The sequence below is a fragment of the Euprymna scolopes genome, chromosome 24 (genome assembly GCF_053919585.1).
Source record: "Euprymna scolopes isolate OS-2025 chromosome 24, ASM5391958v1, whole genome shotgun sequence".
NCBI lineage: Eukaryota > Metazoa > Mollusca > Cephalopoda > Sepiida > Sepiolidae > Euprymna > Euprymna scolopes.
In genome coordinates this window covers 44759858-44781002 of record NC_136505.1, presented here as the reverse complement: position 1 = coordinate 44781002, position 21145 = coordinate 44759858, and the positions used below count along the sequence as shown (strand labels likewise).

At 37.8% G+C, this 21145-nt stretch overlaps 1 protein-coding gene across 1 annotated transcript in view; it reads left to right on the top strand.

The window, feature by feature from the left end:
• The window catches only part of LOC145246688 (uncharacterized), a 160871-nt gene that overhangs the window by 71212 nt on the left and 68514 nt on the right, over positions 1–21145 (top strand). The window contains exon 3 of the mRNA XM_080108413.1: positions 1498–1556. Within this exon, the coding sequence (XP_079964539.1) occupies positions 1498–1556 (59 nt within the window). The remainder of the gene's footprint in view (positions 1–1497; positions 1557–21145) is intronic.

The following is a 21145-nucleotide window of genomic DNA, read 5'->3' as shown; positions in this document are numbered from 1 at the left end:
AACATTGTTAAATTATTTTTCTTTTAACTGTATAGTTTTCTAGCTAAAAATTCACTTTTTTTTATATAGTGCATTAATAAATATTCAACAAGGTACGGACACAGTAATATGGACCTTAGTGAGAGAAATCAGTGTCAGTGGCCACTTTGGTCACATTGAAAGAATGGATGAAAGGACTTGGTTTAGTAAATGTAGAACAGTTGAGATAGCAGGGTCAGTTGGAAGAGAAGACAAAAGTGATAAGTGATAGAAAGGTGGGTATATTTTTACATTAGGTCCACCTTCACAATTTTCTTTAAAATGATAACTTTTCTAGGTTTTCGACTATGCTGAATATGAAAATCGCATTGAAATATTACAGAGATAATTAGTTATCGAGTTATAAAAAACTGTATTATGCATAGTATTCTTTGGAGCCATGTTTTTTTATGTGCGTGTGCCATAAACAAATCTACTTCTCTATGACCAACACTGCCACCTAGCGTAAAAACATGGCCGCCAAAGAATACAGTGCACAATAGTTTTTTTATATCTTGATAATTACTTGTCTCTGAAAAATTTCAATGTGATTTTCGTATTTAACATAGTCGAAAACCTGTAATAGTCGTCATTTTAAAGAAAATTATGGAGACGGACCTAATGTAAAAATTTACCGAAAGGTGAATAAATGAAGACCTGGCCAGAGATAGGTTAGTTTGGAAATCAATTTCTAAAAACCGTTCAACACATTCCAGTATTTAAAATGGGCATATTTTGCATAACCCTACATTAGAACGTTTTATTTGATCAAACAATGTCAAGATTGTATATATATATATATATATATATATATATATATATATAAGATCATAGTTTTTATTTCCTAGATGCAAATCTACTGAAACGCCGGTGTTTATGAAAAAGTGCTCAATGTAAAGCAGAGCATGATTATAGTATGTTCATTCATACAAACATTATTGGCTACATATGCGCATGCATGTTTCTGCTGCAACTCATTTCTAGAAACAGTGTAGTGAAAAAATTCTGATCTGAATACGCTGCTTCTCTAAAACAATCTGATTGTCTTCAAGTCCAACGTGAACAAGTTCTTATTGAACCGTCCCCCTAAGTAATCCAAGTTACAAAATTCCCACTAATGTTTACTACGCTAAAATCACAATGACTAATGTATACTCATTAACCCTTATCCTCGAGTGGCCTCTGGGCCTTGATAAGTGGTGACCTCCATGTAAAAAAAAGCAAAAGATTTTACATTTGATGGATGCCATGCTATTGATGTGATCATAAACTTTATGATCATTAATGAAACAGTTGATGTGGCGTTCGAAAGTTTCTCCTTTATTACATAACTTTACAGTCCAGTTGATACATTCAAGTTTATATAATGCTATAGGAAGGATATAAGCGCTTCGATATACCACAAAACAAACTGAAACAAAAAAAACTGAAAAACATATTTCTTATTGGTTTTAAATTGATTTTTATTTTTATTTTCAGTAAGCATGCAATATTTGATAATCTGAAAGCTATTCGAGGAGGAATACCTATCGTCTTTCGTAAGTATAGAATTTAATATTTATCATTAAAAAGTTTTACTTTATGAAAAGTTTGAAAAGGTAATAAAGATTCTTAAGAGAAAGGCCTTTTAATTCTTTTCAAATGTTTATGGGTGACAAAGTAATTCATATATATATATATATATATATATATATATATATATCATTCAAACACGGTAGTGTTTGAATATATGATTAAGTGTCAGTTTTAGTCATTTACAACTGCTTTAAAGCTTCACTGCTTACTCATTTTTCGACCACATTTCAAACAATTATTACAGTTTATAGATAGATCACCTTAGCTATATCGGGAAAAAAATTTTTCAATTTTCTTTCAGTAAAACAAAAGTTATGATGAATTTTCTGGTGTTCAAAATCATAAAAATATGTAAGGAGGTGGGCGACGCTTTTTATGACTGGTTTTCATAGCAACCACGTCGCTTCAGTAACTACTGTTGCTCCTAATTCACTAATGAACGCATGAAAGGGAGATAATTTGGGGGGATTTTATTGGAAGCAAACGAGTGCCATACATTGTTATTAACATGTGTTTATGCGGGCAAAAAAATAAGAACAAATGAATTTATTGGAAGCCTAGAAAAATTATGGATTATAATAGCAAAATGCGAGCATGAAAAGTAATATGGTTAAGCTTAAACATGGAAAAGTAAAGGACTAATTGTTAAAACTGGAAAAGAAAAGGACAAGATATTCTAGTAAAACATAAATTTATAACTTAAAATATTGAAGCATTCAGATTTTTTTTTAATTCAATTTATAACATTATATAATCAATTCTTAATGCTGCAATATTTTAAGTTATAAATTTATATTTTTTACAAGGATATCTTGTCTTTTTCTTTTCCAGTTTTAACAATTAGTCCTTTACTTTTACATGTTTAAGCTTAACCATATTACTTTTCATGCTCACGTTTTTCTATTATATATATACACAAAAATTAAAATGTCTCTCTGTGTTAGGACAAAAATTAAAAATTGTTTTCAGTTAAAAAAAAAAAAGTCTCCTATCTGATGGAACAGATATTATGCTTTCATCCTAGCCAATAGGCTGCACCTCCTAAGGTTAATATTAATTTACGGAGAATTTTAGAAAAAAGCCGCTCACAGCTATTTCAAAACCCATTGGGCCTTTTGATCAAGATCTTTTTTGTTTTTACACGTCAATAAAAAATGTTTTAAAAATTGAGAGTTAAGTAGGACGTCCCCCAATATGAAAGGGTGAATGCGGTATTATGGTGAAAGAAGATACTAGCTGGGAGAAACTTTTGACTTTGTTTAGTTCTGGAGTGACAAGGATGACAAACGACCCCCACAATCCCCCCTTTTGAGTTGGCCATGTGCCTAAGTTTTTTGTTCACTGTTGATTTTGACTGTATTTTTAACATGAATAAAAGATTTAATATCTCAAAGTGTAGTATCTGTTCCGGCAGATACTGCAAGCAAAGACCATATGTGGGGGCAACCCCATATATAAGACCTTTGTCAATGTAGGGGCAACCCTTCATACCAATTGTCACTATCCAGCTCCCCTACTCCCCGGAAAGTTGGTCCCCATTTCCCCTTCACTCCTCACATTAAAAATCGGCCTTGTGCCTAATTTGCTCAGTGGGGGAGCAAATAAATTCCTCAAAGTGTAGTATCTGTTCTTCAGATGATGCACTTCCATTTCTTGTTCTCTTTCGGTGGAGGATCACTCCTTCACGACTGAGACAATTTTTATTTTTGTACCTTTTCTCCACGTTAAAAAACGACCCTGGTGTCTAACTCTGTCCCGTGGGGAGGCATAGTAAATAGGTACAATATAATAAAATGATTTTCCCTTGCATCAATAGGAAAATCACCAAATACTTCCTAAACAAATCTCTAAATCTTACCACTTATAACACTTAGTAAAGTGTGTTTCAATAAACTGTGTACATTTTATCCCCGTTTAAGAATTATTACATTTTTCCAAATATAAATTGCTTCTCTCAAATACATAGTCCCGCAAAGAATGTAGCAAAGAGTTTTACTCTCTATACATTAAGTTTTCTCACTTCCCTCACATCATTGCATTATTTCCTTACCAGGTATAATAATTTTTAAACCACTGAGGCCAAGTAGCAAAAGAAAATGTATTTAAAATTCCAAACCAGCATTAATAAACAAAAACATTCATTGTTTTTCTCAATTTTAATTTGTAGTAAAAAAAAAAAAAAGTATATTTTTATTATAATGAAATAATGTGTGTCAGCAGAAGGAGTGCATGAAGGTGTTGAATCTTTGAATCCCCCATCCCATTCCGTATAGTTTTCCCACACTTTAAATGAATATTAAATTAAATTATTTATCTTAAATCCGCCCTGGCATTTCAATTTCCATAAGTGCTCTTTATTTTCGTCAATATTATTTAGCATTTAAATTATCAATTTCTCCTGATGAGATGATAGTCGAAAAACCTCCAGTTTTCAGACCATTGTTTTTTTACGAGTATTATTAAGTATAATAGGCCTACAATTGGTGACACCGCTTGCCACCTACAATTGGCAACACCGCTTCCCGCCTACAATTGGCGACACCATTTGCTGCCTAAAATTGGCGACACTGCTTGCCGCCTATAATTGGCGACACCATTTGCTGCCTACAATTGGCGACACCGCTTGCCGCCTACAATTGGCAACACCATTTGCTGCCTATAATTGACGACACCGCTTGCCGCCTACAATTGGCGACACCATTTACCGCCTACAATTGGCAACACCACTTGCCGCCTACAATTGGCGACACCATTTACCGCCTACAATTGGCAACACCACTTGCCGCCTACAATTGGCGACACCATTTACCACCTACAATTGGCAACACCACTTGCCGCCTACAATTGGCGACATCATTTACCGCCTACAATTGGCAACATTGCCTGTGTGTTCAATCCATAAGTATTATTAGACATTGTTGCAGGGCCATTTTCTTTACTCTTACATTTATCTTAGGTATATTACACAGATTTTTTTTAAATCCATTTTCTGTTATTCATTCATTGTATGAGTTTGTGGCCTTTATTGATTCTGCACCTCCATATCTGGATCTTTTCTCACTCCGATCGCTTTTGCCATCGCCATCACCATTTGTCTAGTGATGATGAGTGAGAGGGTGGGGTCGGCTCAAACCACCGAAAGAGCTGAAATTAAATTCATTAAGAAAACTGTAGTCAAATGAAATGAGTAAGAGTAAGTCCATTCTTTATTTCAACAGTTGCCTGTTTAGAGTTGCACATACATTAACGGGAAGTGGGGGTAGAAACGATAGTACCCTTAATTGCTCTCATCTACGAGGCCATGGTAGCCATGGTAATTTGTGCTTGTTCAGCGTCAACTCTCACCACTTATACTTAAATAGCTAGACGATCGGTGTTGCCCTGTCATACAATACACTTAAACATATTTTAATTTATGCAGATTGCGTATGTATTATTATAGACTTAATCCTTTATTGAATATTTTATATTACCAGGAATAATTTACCCGATGGACTAATTCACAAAAAAAATTAACGTTCTCAATCTACTACAGACTGAAGGTATTTTCCTTATGTTTCAGCCATTATGTGTACATTCATTTTTCTCCTATGGCTGTTATAGAATGTGGTGTCATCAGCAACTATACCCATCTCGAGCACAATTTCATGAGGGAGGTAACTTTTGTTTGTTTTTTTAAACAGCTGTTTGTGTTTAAAACAATTTCTTATCATTTTATCTTTGTGAATCATTCAAAGATCTGTTTATCGCATATTCTAATAACTATGTGTCTTGGTGGATAAAGTACTTAATAAAATTCAGTTGTAAGTTACACTTTTCTGGAGGTTGAAGGTTCAATCCTCTGTGGGCACAATTATGAATTACTTCAGACTTCTGCTCCGTCATGGCTTACAGAACAAGAGCATGCTACCCCTGTAAATTAAATAAAGGGTTCTATTAGAAATTCCATGCAGATTCCAGGGTTCAGCAGAAAGATTCCTGAGTTTGACAAGATACACTTGAAGAAGGCTGGAGGTTACATCAGCCAAAGAGTTCTATTTATATACAACAAAAGAAGGCACTGTTCATGCAATTTAGGTATGTTATTCAAGCAACCTGTGACGTCAGAATAAGATATGACCCCTTGTTGCTGCTGATTCTATATTAAGCAACGTCAGAGATTACATCAACAGAAGCGTGGCGAAAATGACACAAAAGATGAGAACAGTAGTTAGAATAATCCAAATCCTATGAACTTTTTTTTTTTTTTTTTTTTTTTACACAGTGGTCACCACTTATCAAGGCCCGGAAGCCACTCAGGGATAAGGGTTATTGCAAGTACATTACGTTAGTGTGGAGATTTGATGAAGTGTTTACTTAAGGGGGTGGTTCATTAGGAATTTGTTAACGTTGGACTTGAACACATCCAAGTTGTAGTCAGGTGGGAAGCAGCCAGACGGAACAGAGTGATATATTTCTTCAAAAACATATTAAACATTGGAGTACACATAAACTATATTTTAGCATGTTTGTTGATATATTCCATTGTCTATACTTTTACGGCATAATCACGTTGACACACCGGTTCCTGTTGGATCACGAAAGTTAAGCAATGTCGGTACTAAATGAGTGACCATTTGAGACTTCCAGGTGCTGTATGTGCTCCCCGCTTATCTCGGCATTGTTTACAGTCGTCTTGAACTTCTCATTGCCACTGGACTCAAGCAATGCCGATTCAGGTAAGTGTGGTGGAGATTGCGCAATCCTTGCCTCACAATTATTACACACGCAGCTACCCTTACAGGAGGAATCCTTGCCTTTCGAGACTAAACGGAGGCATTGTATGCTTAAGAAGGCCATGAACATGTTATGGGCTATTGTCATTGGTTAAATATGCAGCCTAATTGGGTATTCTTTTGTCCATACTGGTGCTACCAGATCAGGCTGCCTATTGGCTTCCTGAGACGAAACGCACCTACATCGATTTCTGTTTTTGTTTTCTATTCTCTTTTGTAAAACTTAATTATGTTCTACAAAAACAAAATAAAAACAACAGCCCCCTCCCCTTCCCCCCTCCTTTTTTCCTTCTCTACTTCCCGGTTGACCCTGTCGGCAGGGCATTAGAATATGCCGACTGTTCCCCCTGCAGAGGGTAAAAGTCCCTCAACGGGGCTACCTGTTGGCCGTGGGTGGCAACCCGTGATGCCTAGGAAAAGGATCCTGGTGGCTGAGCAACCGATGCCTAGGGAAAATAAAGGTACCTGTAGCAACACTCTACTTTGGCCTTGTACTAGGCTAGACGGGCGGTTGGAGAGGCCCGATCCAACCAATCGGCTAGTCATGTCAAGCCCTAACACTTACACTGAAAATGTCAATTATAACATCTAAATAAAATTTAAAAAAAAAAAAAAAAACTTAATCCAAAGATAATACATTTCATTACTACAAACATAGACAAACCAGTTAAGTGTTAGAAGGCGATGGCAAGGGCCAATCAATTGATGAGACAAAAACCACACAACTGCTCCCTAACGAACGTTTCTATCAAACTGGGAAAGAAGAAACTAAAGGAGGAAACAGGAAATGATGGAACAAACTCAATCAATTGAGTATATCTCTTTTGTATCCCTGGGATGAAAGGGCGAATGGGTTTCCCCCCTTACATCTCCCAATTTCGGGCTCCGAGGAGGGTGGGGAGCAAGAGAGATGAAAATCTAAACAAACTTCTATGGATATAATAAACCCAAACAAAAAACCCAGAAATCAAAAAAATACTACAAAATCGAAAAGAACCCACTCTGACGTAACCAGCTCAGACAGTGAACAAGAATATAACTATGAAATAATTGATAAAGAAAAATATCCAAGATTCATAGTAATCGAAACCTTGGAAGGAAAAAAGATCAGCGATCTATCTCCATTCCTAATCGAAAAAATTCTGTCTCAAAACAGCAACCCAAAAACAGCAAAAAAAATGAAAAATGGCAATCTACTTGTCACAGTCGACAACTATAAAGACGCAAAAAACATCTTAGAGATGGAAAAATTCCATATCTATAAATGCAAAAGTTATGCTCACGAAAGACTAAACACATCAAAAGGTGTTATAAAAAGCCATGAATTAAGCTTGGCTACAGCAGAAGAAATAGAAAATGCCCTAAGAAAACAGGGAGTAATCGATCACGTCCGAATAAACATAAAAAGGAATGGTCAAACCATACCTACAAAAACCTACATACTAACTTTCAATACACCAAAAATTCCCAAAGAAATAAAAATCGGATACACAATAGAAAAAGTAGAACAATATATACCAGCCCCTCTGAGATGTTATAAGTGTCATAAATATGGACATAGCAGAGAAGCATGCAAAGGACAGAAAGTATGTGGAAAATGTGGCTTAAAAGAACCTAACCATACTGAAAGTGAATGCCCAAACGAAACAAAATGCCCAAATTGCCAAGAAAGACACCCAGCATACTCTAAAATATGCAAAATCTACACAAAAGAAAAAGAAATAGCCGAAATAAAATACAAACAAAATGTGCCCTTTCCTGAAGCAAGGAAAATAGCAAGCTCTCGAGAAAAAATAAACACTTACGCAGACATTACAAAAACTTCAAACCAAACAACCCAAAACCAAGACCTACTTAAACTAATCTCCGAACTCAAAAATTTAATTGAAACTTTAAAAACTAACCAAAACGAAAACAAGAAACAAATATCAGTATCTTTGAAAACTCAGTCAAATGACCTAAAACAAGTCCCAAAGAGCAAAAAAGAACCCGAACAGCAAAAACCACAAATAAACCGTGAAAGATCCAAATCACGTACAAGGACAAAAGCAGAAGATAAAAACACAATATCTGGAAAGATGGAAACAGAACGGGAAAACACAAATCCTCTTTCCAAAAATCAAAGTAAACAAAAAACAGAGACAATATTAATCGAAAATGAAAACAAATTTGAATTGATTGAAATCGAGAGTCACAGGAAAAAATCTAGCTCCAAAAACAGAACTGATCAGGAAGAGAAAATGGAGACTGAGGAACCAAGCAGTTCAAGTAAACACAAAGCAAAAACCACTCAAAACACAACAAACCAATAGAATAATAGATATAAAAACCTAAACAAAAACCAAACAGAAAAAAAAAAGGAAAAAAAAATTAATAATTAAACGAACTTATGGAAATGAATAAAAACATCATACAGTGGAACTGCAGAGGCATAAAACCAAACTACGAAGAAATCAAACATATAATAGCACAATATGACCCCAGCATAATCGGCCTACAGGAAACTCTTCTAAAAGAAACGGACACCATCAACTTCAAAGGACACCACATCTACAATCAAACAAACAGATCACAAGCAGATAATCGACCCACAGGTGGCACTTCAATTATAATAAAAAAACAGATACCACATATAAAATTACAACTCCAAACAAACCTTCAAACAATAGCAATTAAAGTTACACTTCACCGACCAATAACCATTTGTTCAATATACATTCCACCTAAACATAAACTAAACAAAACCGAAATTGAAGATCTTATAACACAACTCCCCATACCTTTTATATTAATGGGGGACTTCAACGCCCATAACAAAATGTGGGGAAGTGAGAATATTAATCAAAATGGGAAAACCATTGAATCATTACTGGAATCACCCGAAGTAACTATATTTAATGACAAAACACACACATACCTTCACCCAGGCACAGGAACGACATCAGCTATCGACCTAACACTATGCTCCCCCACAATATTTATGGACTTCCAATGGGAGGTACATAACGACCAGTGTGGCAGCGATCACTTCCCAATTTTTCTCAAAACCCAAGAACCTACAACAGAAGAATCAAAACCAAAATGGCAAATTAATAAAGCTAACTGGACTGAATTTAGCAAACTTTGCACAAATCTAATTAATCAAGAAATAGTTAACAAACCAGATCCTATGTTAGCTTTCACCAATACACTAAACGAAATAGCAACCAAGACAATCCCAAAATCTTCCACCAAACCACACCCAAAATCAACGCCATGGTTCACAATAGAATGTAAGCAAGCAATAACCAACAGGAAAAAAATGCTAAAACACTTCAAACAACATCCTACAAAACCCAACCTTCAAAAATACCTACAAGCACGAGCAAAAGCACGCTATATTATAAAAAAAAGCAAAAAAGAAACCTGGCAAAACTATATTTCCAAATTGAACAACAACACGCCATCAAAAAAAACATGGGAAATAATAAGAAAAATAACTGGAAAAAAACTTGGAACACCAATAAATAATATAAATACACCAAATGGTAGACAAACTATAGACAAAAAAGAAATAGCAAACATAATCGCAAATGAATTCAGCCAAAACTCATCATCCAACCACTACTCCCCCAAATTCCAAAAATACAAAAACAACGCAGAAAAAGAAAAACTCAATTTCACATCCAATAACAAAGAATACTATAACACCTCTTTCACTATAACAGAACTAAAAAATGCAATTCATAAAAGTAAAGATACAGCTACTGGTCCAGACGACATCCACTATCAATTTCTAAAACACATGCCAGACACATCTCTCAACATTCTCTTACAGATAATTAACAAAATATGGTGGACTAACAATTTTCCAAAACACTGGCTCGACTCCAATATCATCCCAATTCCTAAAGCAGGAAAAGATCACTCCAACCCTACCAATTATCGTCCTATCGCCTTAACAAGCTGTATATGCAAAACAACAGAAAGGATGGTCAATACAAGACTAATGTGGCATTTAGAAAAATATAACCTCATTTCTACACACCAAAGTGGATTTAGACAAAATCAAGGTACTAATGACCAACTTATTCGGCTAGAAACATATATTCGTAACGGTCTAATAAGAAACCACCACGTGGTCTCAATCTTTTTTGATATCGAAAAGGCGTATGACACCACGTGGAGATATGGAATCTTGAAAGATATTCATAATATGGGAATCAGAGGAAACCTAGCAAAATTTATCCAAGAATTCCTATCCCACAGAACATTTAAAGTATGCTTAGGAAATACAACATCAGATCAACACACACAAGAAACAGGGGTACCACAGGGTAGCGTACTATCTGCCACCCTTTTTCTAATTAAAATCAACAGTATAATCGAAAATGTTAACATGGGATTCGAAAAAACACTATTTGTTGATGACTTTTCAATAACTTACTCATCACCAAATATGCCAACTATTGAAAGACAAATGCAACATTGCCTTAACAAAATAGACCTTTGGGTTAACCAAAATGGATTTAAAATGTCCAAAAGCAAAACCACATGTATCCACTTTTGTAGGAAACGAAAATACCACCTTGACCCACAGCTCAAACTAGATGGACAACCAATACCAGTAGTACAACACACCAAATTTCTAGGGATCATTTTAGACAACAAACTAAACTTCAAGGAGCACATTAACAAATTAAAACAAAAATGCTTAAAAGCAATAAATATCTTAAAAATAGTATCAAAACTAGATTGGGGAGCAGATCAAGCTACAATGCTCAAAATATATCGCTCACATATCAGATCCAAACTGGATTATGGTTGTGCCATATACAGCTCTACTTACAAATCCTACAAAAACAAACTACTAACAATACAGAATCAAAGTTTAAGACTCAGCCTGGGAGCCTACCGAACTTCTCCAATGGAAAGCCTTCATGTAGAAGCCCAAGAACTACCCCTGCACTTAAGATGGAAAAAACTAGCGTTACAATACGCAACAAAACTACAAACCAACCCCGAAAACCCAACATACAAAACTACCTTCAACTTACAATGTACAAACTCTTATTCAAGGAAACCAAAAAGTATACCCTCCTTTGGACACAGAATTAAAGAAATAATACATCAAATCAATGAAAACCCCGACAATATAATTACTCAGAAAACAAACGACAGACCCCCATGGACATTACACAAACCAGAAACCGACATAACACTTACTACTTACAAGAAAAACATTACAAATAATATAACAAACAGAAGCAACTTTGGAGAACTAAGAGAAAAATATGCAGAATACATAGAAATATACACCGATGGGTCTAAAACTATAAACGGAACAAGCGCAGCATGCACAGATGGACAAAATCAATATCAAATAAGACTGCCCAACGAAGCTTCAATATATACAGCCGAACTGCAGGCCATCAAAATAGCTCTCAAACACATCAAAGACATCAACGAACAAAAAGCCATAATATATACAGACTCCCTATCCTGTATCATGGCCCTTGAAGTAAAATCTAAACATCCTTTTATCACAGAAATTATACAAGAATACAATGAAATAACCGAAAAAAACAATAAAAAAATTATAATAGCCTGGATACCAAGTCATGTCGGCATCCCAGGAAATGAAAAAGCAGACAAACTGGCTAAAGAAGCCACAAACCACCAAATGGAAAAAATTAAAATACCACACACAGACCTAAAAAGAAAAATCAACGAATATATAGAAAACATGTGGCAAGAGGAATGGAACAAATGCACTGCAAACAAATTGCATGAACATCAACCAATAATTAAAAATGAAAAACAAAAAATTTTTAAAGGAAGAAGAGAAGAAATTGTACTAAACCGAATAAGAATCGGACATACAAAATTAACTCATTCCTACCTAATCAAAGCAGAGGAAACACCAAATTGCACACTCTGCAATCAACAACTAACAATTAAACATCTACTGACAGAATGTAGAAAACACAAACACACTCAGAAGAAATATTTTAAAACAACAAACATTAGAAAAGTGTTCCAGGAAGTGGAACCCCAACAAATCATAAACTATTTAAAAGAAACAAATGTATTCAAACTCCTATAAAGCAAACAAGTAAAATTCAGTTTAGAAAAACAAATCTCTTACAACTAAAACAATTTTTCAGAAAACCTAAAACATCTTGCTTCAAAAGATAAACTTTTTCAAGAAACTTAAAAATTTTTTACAAGAAACTGAAAATCTATTATACCAACAAAACTTTTTTGGCATTAAATGACTCTTAGAGGTTGAAATGCCGTTAAACAAATACACTCACTCACTCACTCACTCTTTTGTCCATAGCTGTAATTTTCTATGCGTATTTACTTGATTAAAAATGAATGCATCCAAATCTTAAATGCGATTGCTGAACAGGACACTTTTTGTGATATATAAATTATCATCAAAAATGTATTTCTCTCCTTTAGAAAGGTTACCAAATGAAACTTGCCAGAACTAACAAATAAACGACTTCTGCCATCACAAATTAAAATAAACAATTAGCCCTCCAACCTTTTTAATTAGTGCCTTTACAAATGTTGGCCTTCGGGCCAAGATCAAAGTATAGTATCTGTTCTTCAGACGCTACACTTCAATTTCTTGTTCTCTCTCAGTGGAGGAGAAATCCTTCACGACTGAGACATTTTTTATTTTTGTTCCTTTTTTCCACGTTAAAAAACAACCCTGGTGTCTAAGTTTGTCCTGGGGGGAGGTGAGGTTGTAAGTAGGAACTTTTAAGAATGTTTATAGCATTTTACAGCGATGACTTAATCTAATTCCCACTATATATATTTTTGTTATTTTATAAACAAGTTCAATTTGATGTTGCATTTGATTTCTTTCAGAACAAATTCTATTCTTTAGGTGGTTAAGAATACTAAAAAGTGAGGGAGGGGAAGAATGTGATTATTTTATGCTATGTCACCAATACACAGTGAGAACACCGGTGGCTTAAATAAAAAAGGGATTAAAAAAAGCTGCAAATAAACGCATTATTTGGATTCTTCGTCCTACTATTCTGATCTTGAGTGTTATTTTCACAACGTTTTAAGTTGATGTAACCTCTGACCTTCTTGAGGTGTATCTTGTCAAACTCTGGAATTTGCACAGAATTTCGAATGGAACCTTTTATTTAATCCATGCGGGATACCTTTCTTGTTCCAGCAACCATGACTGAGAAGCTCCAAGTAATTTGCAATTGTATTTAAGTGTCACCTGCATAGAGAATTGAACCTTGAACCCCCAGAAGAGTGTAACTTTACAACTGAATTTTACCATTTTACTTTATCCATCATGCTATTTGTTCTTGGCATAGTGGATAGAGTACTTACTGTGAAAATGACGCTCAAAATGAGAACGGTAGTCCAAAGAATCCAAATAATACTAATAATCAATCTTCATCTCAAAAATTCAGAAATGTGATACAATTAAAGTCACAGAATACACACACAAAAATAAAATGCGTGCTAATTTAAAGGTTAAGTAACTCGAACAGTACAGAAGTGCGGAAAAAAAAGATATAAAAATTAAAATTGTTTTCTTTTTTTTAAGGTTATATTCATGCATTTTATCTTAATTCAAACATATACCAAAGACTTTACGGGCACACTAAAAAGATGTCAGTTTAAGAATTTCTGAGATGAGGATTGATAATTTAGATTACTTCTGCCATCTTAAGTGTTATCTTCATAACGGTGTAACTTCTGACCTTCAAATAATATAAACTATTGCTCTATTAGTGGGGCTTACAATTCGCCAACTGCAACTCAACATCCAAAACAGACATTTGTAAACCGTGAGTGGTGACCCATGATGTCTTAGAACGGGATCCTGGTGGCTGAGCTGTCTGTTACCTAGTTACATAAATGGTCACATGATTTGTAACGCTCTACTTCAACTAGATGGGTGGTCGGAGAGGGCTAATCTGATTAATTGGCTGGTTATGTCTTGCACTTGTTTTATCAGTTATCCAGATCATTTATAACATTTAAAAGCAAAAGAAAAAATGTTTTTGAAGAAATTTTTTTTTTTAAATAATCCAACTTTAAAGTCATTTACTTACTTTAAAACAAGTGGCAACCAATATGCCAGGCATTCTAGACTAAATACACAACCAAACACATTCATATCAATGCATTGGTTTGGCTCCTATAAATGAAGCATTTTACATGGTAGGTACAATGAAGGAACTGTTTAAAAAAATAAAGTAGAGCCTATGCTAAACCTTTTAAAATGACTGAAAAAAAAGAGAGATGATATGCTGCAAAACAAACAAACAAAAAAGGTTTTTAAAGAATCCAACTTGTTTCAGTATTAAATGACCTAAAAACGGTTGATATACTGTAAAACAAACAGTATAAGATATCAGTTTTATTTTTGTATGATTATTTCAATCTACACGAAGAGAAGGTGGTATTCAGCATCATTTCAAATGTGTGTATGTCCTCGATGATCAGTCTGACACAGGGTTGACTACCACTGTAGAATAATCAAAAGAACTGTAGTAGTCAATAATACACAACAACAACAATAATAATGACAGCAACACTTACCAAGGGTCCAGCTTATGCACAAGACAAACACCAGATTGAGCTGGACTGAGGGCTTGTATTTATGTACAAGCATATCCAATCAGGTGATTCAGCCAATCATAATCCAAAGAATAGACTGGCCCATGTGTGCACAATGGAATCTCCCATTGTGCCATAAATAGTTCTCCTCTTTCATGAGAAGTAACTTCACTCTCCGTCTGACTACGTCTTTATCGCTCAAAATTTGTTGGTTCGTATATTGTTATTCTGCGCGTTATATTGTTAATATTTTGTTATCACCTTGTTAAATTTGTTATTGCTTATCTTCTTCTTCCCCCGGCACCACTTTTTCAATTACCGGATTCTTTTTTTTTTTCTTTTTTTAAATTTTTTTTTGGACTGTTATCTTTCTCTCCTCTTGTTATACGCCGGCCATGGCATCTGCCAGCTGTGTGCCGACGGTTGAGGTGAAGGAAGATGAGGCATTAGGTAGATGGACAAAACCACCAAAAGTAAAAATCGACGTAGTTAAATTTGTCGAAGACGCAAAGAAATGTGTGGAATTTACGACAGAAACTGGTATAAAGTTGGAACAACCGCGGTTACAAGAATTTGCTAAGAGGACTATTTCTCTATTTGTAATAGACCGTAAAACAAAAAAACTAATAAGGTCAACGAAAGATGTTGTCACCAAATTAATTGCATCAGCAGGTTTAAGAGCTGAGCGGATTACAAAATGTAAAGGATACAACACATGGGCAGCTCTGTTTAAGATGGAAGACGAATGCGTAGCTATGACAAAAAAAGAAATTATTACCAACGAGTACGTTCTGAGGATGGAATACTTAGGAAGGCGAAGAACTACAGTGTCCATTTTTGAAGTTCCTGGTGCTGTCCCCGGGGAATACCTAGCCGCTTTCTTACTTAAGTTTGGGGACATAACCGGAATAGAAGAAGACCATTATAATGGAGTATGGACTTTTGACATTCTGCTTAATGCAGAAGCATTTTTACGTATACCTTACTACCTGGAGGCTGGAGTAGAGAAGCTGCCAATCGTGGTCGCAGGCAGAAGACCAGCATGTTGGATATGTGGGGAAGTCGGCCATCTCACTTACACATGCCCCAAAAGGAAGCCAGCCGTAAAAGTTATCCCTACAAATGAACGGAAAATAGGTTATGTAGAACCTAAGGACAATTCCCAGACACCAGCAGAAGAGAAAAATGAAATAACACCTGAGGAGTTTGAAAAGACTTTTAATTCAGAAAAACAATCCCCCAAAAAGAAGGACAACTGGACACTCATCCCTCTTTCAAAAAAATCCCCACCCAAGACTTATGCTAAGTCCCTCTCTAAAGAAGAGAAAATTGAAATTAGGACAAGTAAAGACCCAGGGGGCAATAAATTCAAAACCCTACTGAAACTAAAAGAAACTCTTGATGAGAAAAGGAGAAAATCTGAGGAGAAAGAGTTCCCTGAATCCCTTTTCCCTGAAAAACCGACCTCAAAAGAAAAGCAAATCCCTCGCAAAGCCCCCCCTCTTACTAAAGCTCCTCTGCCCCATAGAGACACCAAAATGACATCTCTAGATTCTCCCTCCAAAAAGACCCCCAAACCGTCACCATTCTGCTCGCCAAACAACACGCCCAAGAACACCCCTCCCCCTTCTCCAATGAAAACAGACATGCCCCCTCCTCCCCCCTCAGATAAGAAAAGACATAGAAGCCCCTCTGTAGAGACTGAATCCAGGAAAAAAAAACAACAACCCTTCTTTAATGGGAAGGATGTGTGCAAAATCACGGCAGAAGTAGAGACCATAATGAAGTCCCATAGCAGGAAAGATTACAGAAACCTCCTCGCTTTCAAATCATACCAAAAAAAAGACATTACTAACCCTGAAAATTTTAATACAAACCACATACTAACAGTTGTCAGGAAACGCGAGGAGGCCAAAGGACTATGGACTATGCTGGAGGAAGCAAACTCTGCTTTCAACCTTTATCCTCCAGCAGCCTATTTCAACGACAACGAATTAATCGAAATTAGAAAACGATGTGTTGGACGGGTCCCCATCAAACTCCATCCTTCACTTTATAGGGCAGTTAAACTAACCTTCCCCCTAGACATCGGCGGTCTGTCCCCTGACGGGTCTATCACCACTGAGATGACCACTGGATCATTGGGGACAGCTGTCGGTGTCTTGACACCGTCTATGTTTGATTAGGTTTCTCAACCCTAAGTAACTCAAGATGGCTTCCTTAAGATTAGCTAGTTTAAATGTCCGAGGGTTGAGGGACGCCTCTCGTAAACTTCGAGTTGCACGCGACCTTCAACGCCTTGGTGTGGATATTTGTTGTATACAGGAAACTCACTTCATTCCTAGTGATTATCAGGGTGTGCTCCTTAGAGACTTTCAGCTCTATTCAGCACATTATGATACCCATGCAAGGGGGGTTACCTGGCTAGTTAAGCGCACTCTTGATGCGTCGTGTGACCCTATTTATGCAGATCCAGAGGGAAGATTACTCGTTCTAGATGTTACCGTAAAGGATGTGGCATTTCGTTTTATTGGGGTTTATGCGCCCAATAACCATGCTGAGCTAGTTTCCTTTTTTCGGCGAATCGAGCCTTTCATGAATTCGTCTCGACGGTTAGTTTTAGCGGGAGACTGGAACGCGGTCCTGGATCCCGAATTAGATCGCGGGGTTAATACCAGAAGGGATACTAATCAGAACCGGGATGCTAAAGCGTTTCGAGACTTTGTCGACAAGTTTGATCTTGTCGATAAATTTCGGAACGAAAAACCCGGGGATTTAGCATGGACTTGGACAGGTAGACGCGGCTCCGATTCGGTGCAACTTTCGAGTTACATCGATCGGTTCTTAGTTAGGAGAGTCGACTTAGGGCTTTTAGACTGTCCAAGTTTTCATAGTATAGTTTATTCGGACCACAGGCTTGTCCGGGTTCGAGTAAACTTAGATAGTGTTAAACCTAGGATGGCTAGTTACTGGAAGTTCAACACGTCGTTGTTCGATGTGAAGGACTTCCGGGAACAGCTTCTACTAACAATACAGAGGGAATTGACGGGGCTATCATCGGGAATAAGTGGTGGGGCAACCTTAAAAAAGTCATTAGGTCCTTCGCTGCTGATTTTAGTCGCCGGCTCAAACGTAGTTCTAGAGCAGCGAAAGCGGCGCTAGAAGATAGATTAGAAAGGGCGGTGGAGGAGGGGGATAGTGCTAGCTATACTGTAGTTAAGGCTGAACTGGACTTCTTGGATAACAGGGAGGACCAGGGAGTATTAGTTAGGGCTAGATTAAAAAGAGCGCCAAACGAGGCAACAAACATGGCCGCGTCATTGCGTGCGGAGGAGTTTCGACGTTCTGCAGATCGACACATCGCCAGTGTCACATTGCCGGACGGACGAACCGTAACTTCAAACGACGGAATCTTGGAGGGTTTTCGGACTCATTTTCAGGAACTTTTTACCAAGAAGCCCGGTCTGACTATTGAACAGTTTGACACCTATTTAGCCGACTTTTCTCGCCTGGAGGCGACCGAAGCAGCTAGGTGTGAAGGTAGCATAAAAGAGGAAGAAGTCATTGAGGCCTTGAAACAGGTCGGGCTAGACAGGACCCCTGGGATAGATGGTCTGCCCTACGAGGTGTATTTGAGGCTGTCGCCCATTTTTATCCCTTTGCTGACCGTACTTTTTAACTCCTGGTTTAGGAACGGGTGCATACCTCAGTACTTTACCAGGGGGATCATTAAATTGTTACGCAAAGATAAAAATGGAGGGGATGGGATAGGTAATTTCTGGCCCTTAACGATGTTAAACACAGAGTTAAAGATTTTGGCCAAGATCTTAGCAAATCGTCTGCAGATTGTCTTACACCGTCTAATAAGTCCCGAACAGACTTGTTCTGTTAAGGGTCGGACGATTCAAGACAATTTGCACACGATACGCTTGATCGTAGAAAAAGTCGACACAGAAGCCGCGCTGATCAACTTAGATCAGTCCAAAGCATTCGACAGAGTAGACCATCGTTACCTAGAGGCTGTTCTTCGCTCGGCTGGGTTTGGTCCCCAGTTTCGCTCTTGGATTTGCCTCTTGTATGCCAACCCTGGTGCTATGGTAGAAGTGAATGGGGTGAGGTCGAAACCCTTCATGTTAACAAGATCGATCCGTCAAGGTTGTCCGTTATCCCCAATGTTATATGTGCTGGCGCTTGAGCCATATTTGCGCCAGCTTCGGGTGAATCCGGTCCTTCGCGGGATTACTTTGCCAGGTGGCTCTACCCCGGTAAAGTATACCGCCTATGCTGACGACGTGACTGTGCTTGTAACGAGCAGTGCCGAGATTAGAGTCGTTGACATAGAAACAAGTCGGTATGCCAAGGTCACAGGGGCCATAATTAACTACGTTAAGTCTATTGGCTTACGTATCGGTGCCTGGAGGGGTATGCCCCTTCAGGGACCCTTTGGTTGGACTGATGGGCCATGCAAGCTACTCGGCGTCTGGTTTGGCCCCGGTCTCCAGCTGGAGAAAAATTGGTCGGAGGTATTGGAAGCGGTCAAGGTCGCATCTCATTTGTGGGCCTTGAGAAATCTGTCTTTGAAGGGTCGGGCGGAGGTATGCAATTCTCATATCTACCCCCTGATCCTTTACCGTCTATCAGTACTTCCACTCCCGGAAACCACACTAGTTGATCTGGTGCGTGCTCTTTTTGCATTCTTATGGCGCGGAAAGCAAGCCATGGTTACTCGGGAGGTCTGTTACCTGCATCCGTCTGAAGGCGGTCTGGGTATGCCTAGTGTGCTAATACGTAGACACACTCTTAGGCTGATATACCTGGATCGAATGTGTACACCAAGTGAGGGAAACGGTGTCTTCTGGATAGAAGACACTAAGAAAGCCTTTCCGGCTTTGGAGAGTGTGCATTCGGCTAGAGGAGAGGCACACAAGTTGTTCCGAAACGAGTGCCCTTTCTATCGCGAGTGTCGGCAGGCCTTGGGATTTCTTCTACGGGTCCAAGAAAGCCTCTCTGACACCCAGCTGTTGTCTCGCAAGGCGCTATATCGGGCCTTAGTGAGGGGATCCGTTCGAGACGAAAAGATTGAGGAGTTCGGTTTTACGAAGGAGGAGCGCCGCTTAATATGGCCTTGGGCGCCTGGGTCGAGCTACTTCGATAATTACGAGGCATCACTCACCTGGCTGGTAATACGAAATGCCCTCTGGGTCGGCAAAAGACTTTACGCAGCGGGTTTTACGGAGACACCCAATTGTGTCCGATGCGGAGAATGGGAGGAAGACCTTGATCATGCTTTCTTCCACTGCGCCATTGTTCGACCGTTGTGTGAGTTAGTTGAAGGCTTCACGGTTCGCATGCTGAGCGAGCGGTTTTTTGTGCTGGAGTCGGTTTCCCCGTGCTGCAACTGGGCACCGACCATGAAGAAAGAAGAACGCTATGTTTTTCTGTGTTTACTAGCAGTTATGAGAGGCGTGATTTGGACGACGCGACAGAAGGAGGTTTACGGAGGTGAGACCTTCACTGCTCCCCAGCTTGTCCTCATTTTCAAATATCGATTGAAAATGCGAATTAAGCTGGAGAAGGTGAAACTCACTTCTGTGAATTTCAACGACAGGTGGGTGAAAGTTTCGCGACTGTGTAAAGTGAATGGAGCTAATCTTGAATTTCCTTTTTGAGTGGTTTAGGTTTTTTTAAGGATTTTGGGTGACTTGATCAAACATAGACATGCATCGGACCTCCTAGAGTAGGCTAGTTAGGCATTTTTGTTCGATTTTTAACTTAGCTAGAGTATGCATGCTATCATCGCCCCAATCCCCTTTTTTGGTTTTCCCTGTCCCAGCGTCCCCCCTTTTTTTTTTTTTTTTTTTTTTTTTTTCCTCCCACTTTTGGTTCGATAACCCCCAATCCCGGCCTCTTAGGTGACGGATAAACTGTTTTGCCAGAGATGTGGGCCATTTTTGTTGTGTTTAAATAAAGTCAGTTTTCGTGGGACCTACATCTTTTCGACTGGCAAAACTTTTTATCCGCCACAATCAGTAGTGAGGGGGTTCTTTTTACTAACCACCTTTTAGCATTGTATATTTTTCATCCAATTTTGTAAATAAGATTTTTATCCCCAACCCCCCCCACATCATGTATATATATTTGTAACTTTCGGGGTTTAAGTAGGATGTCCACAGAGTGATTCTGGTATT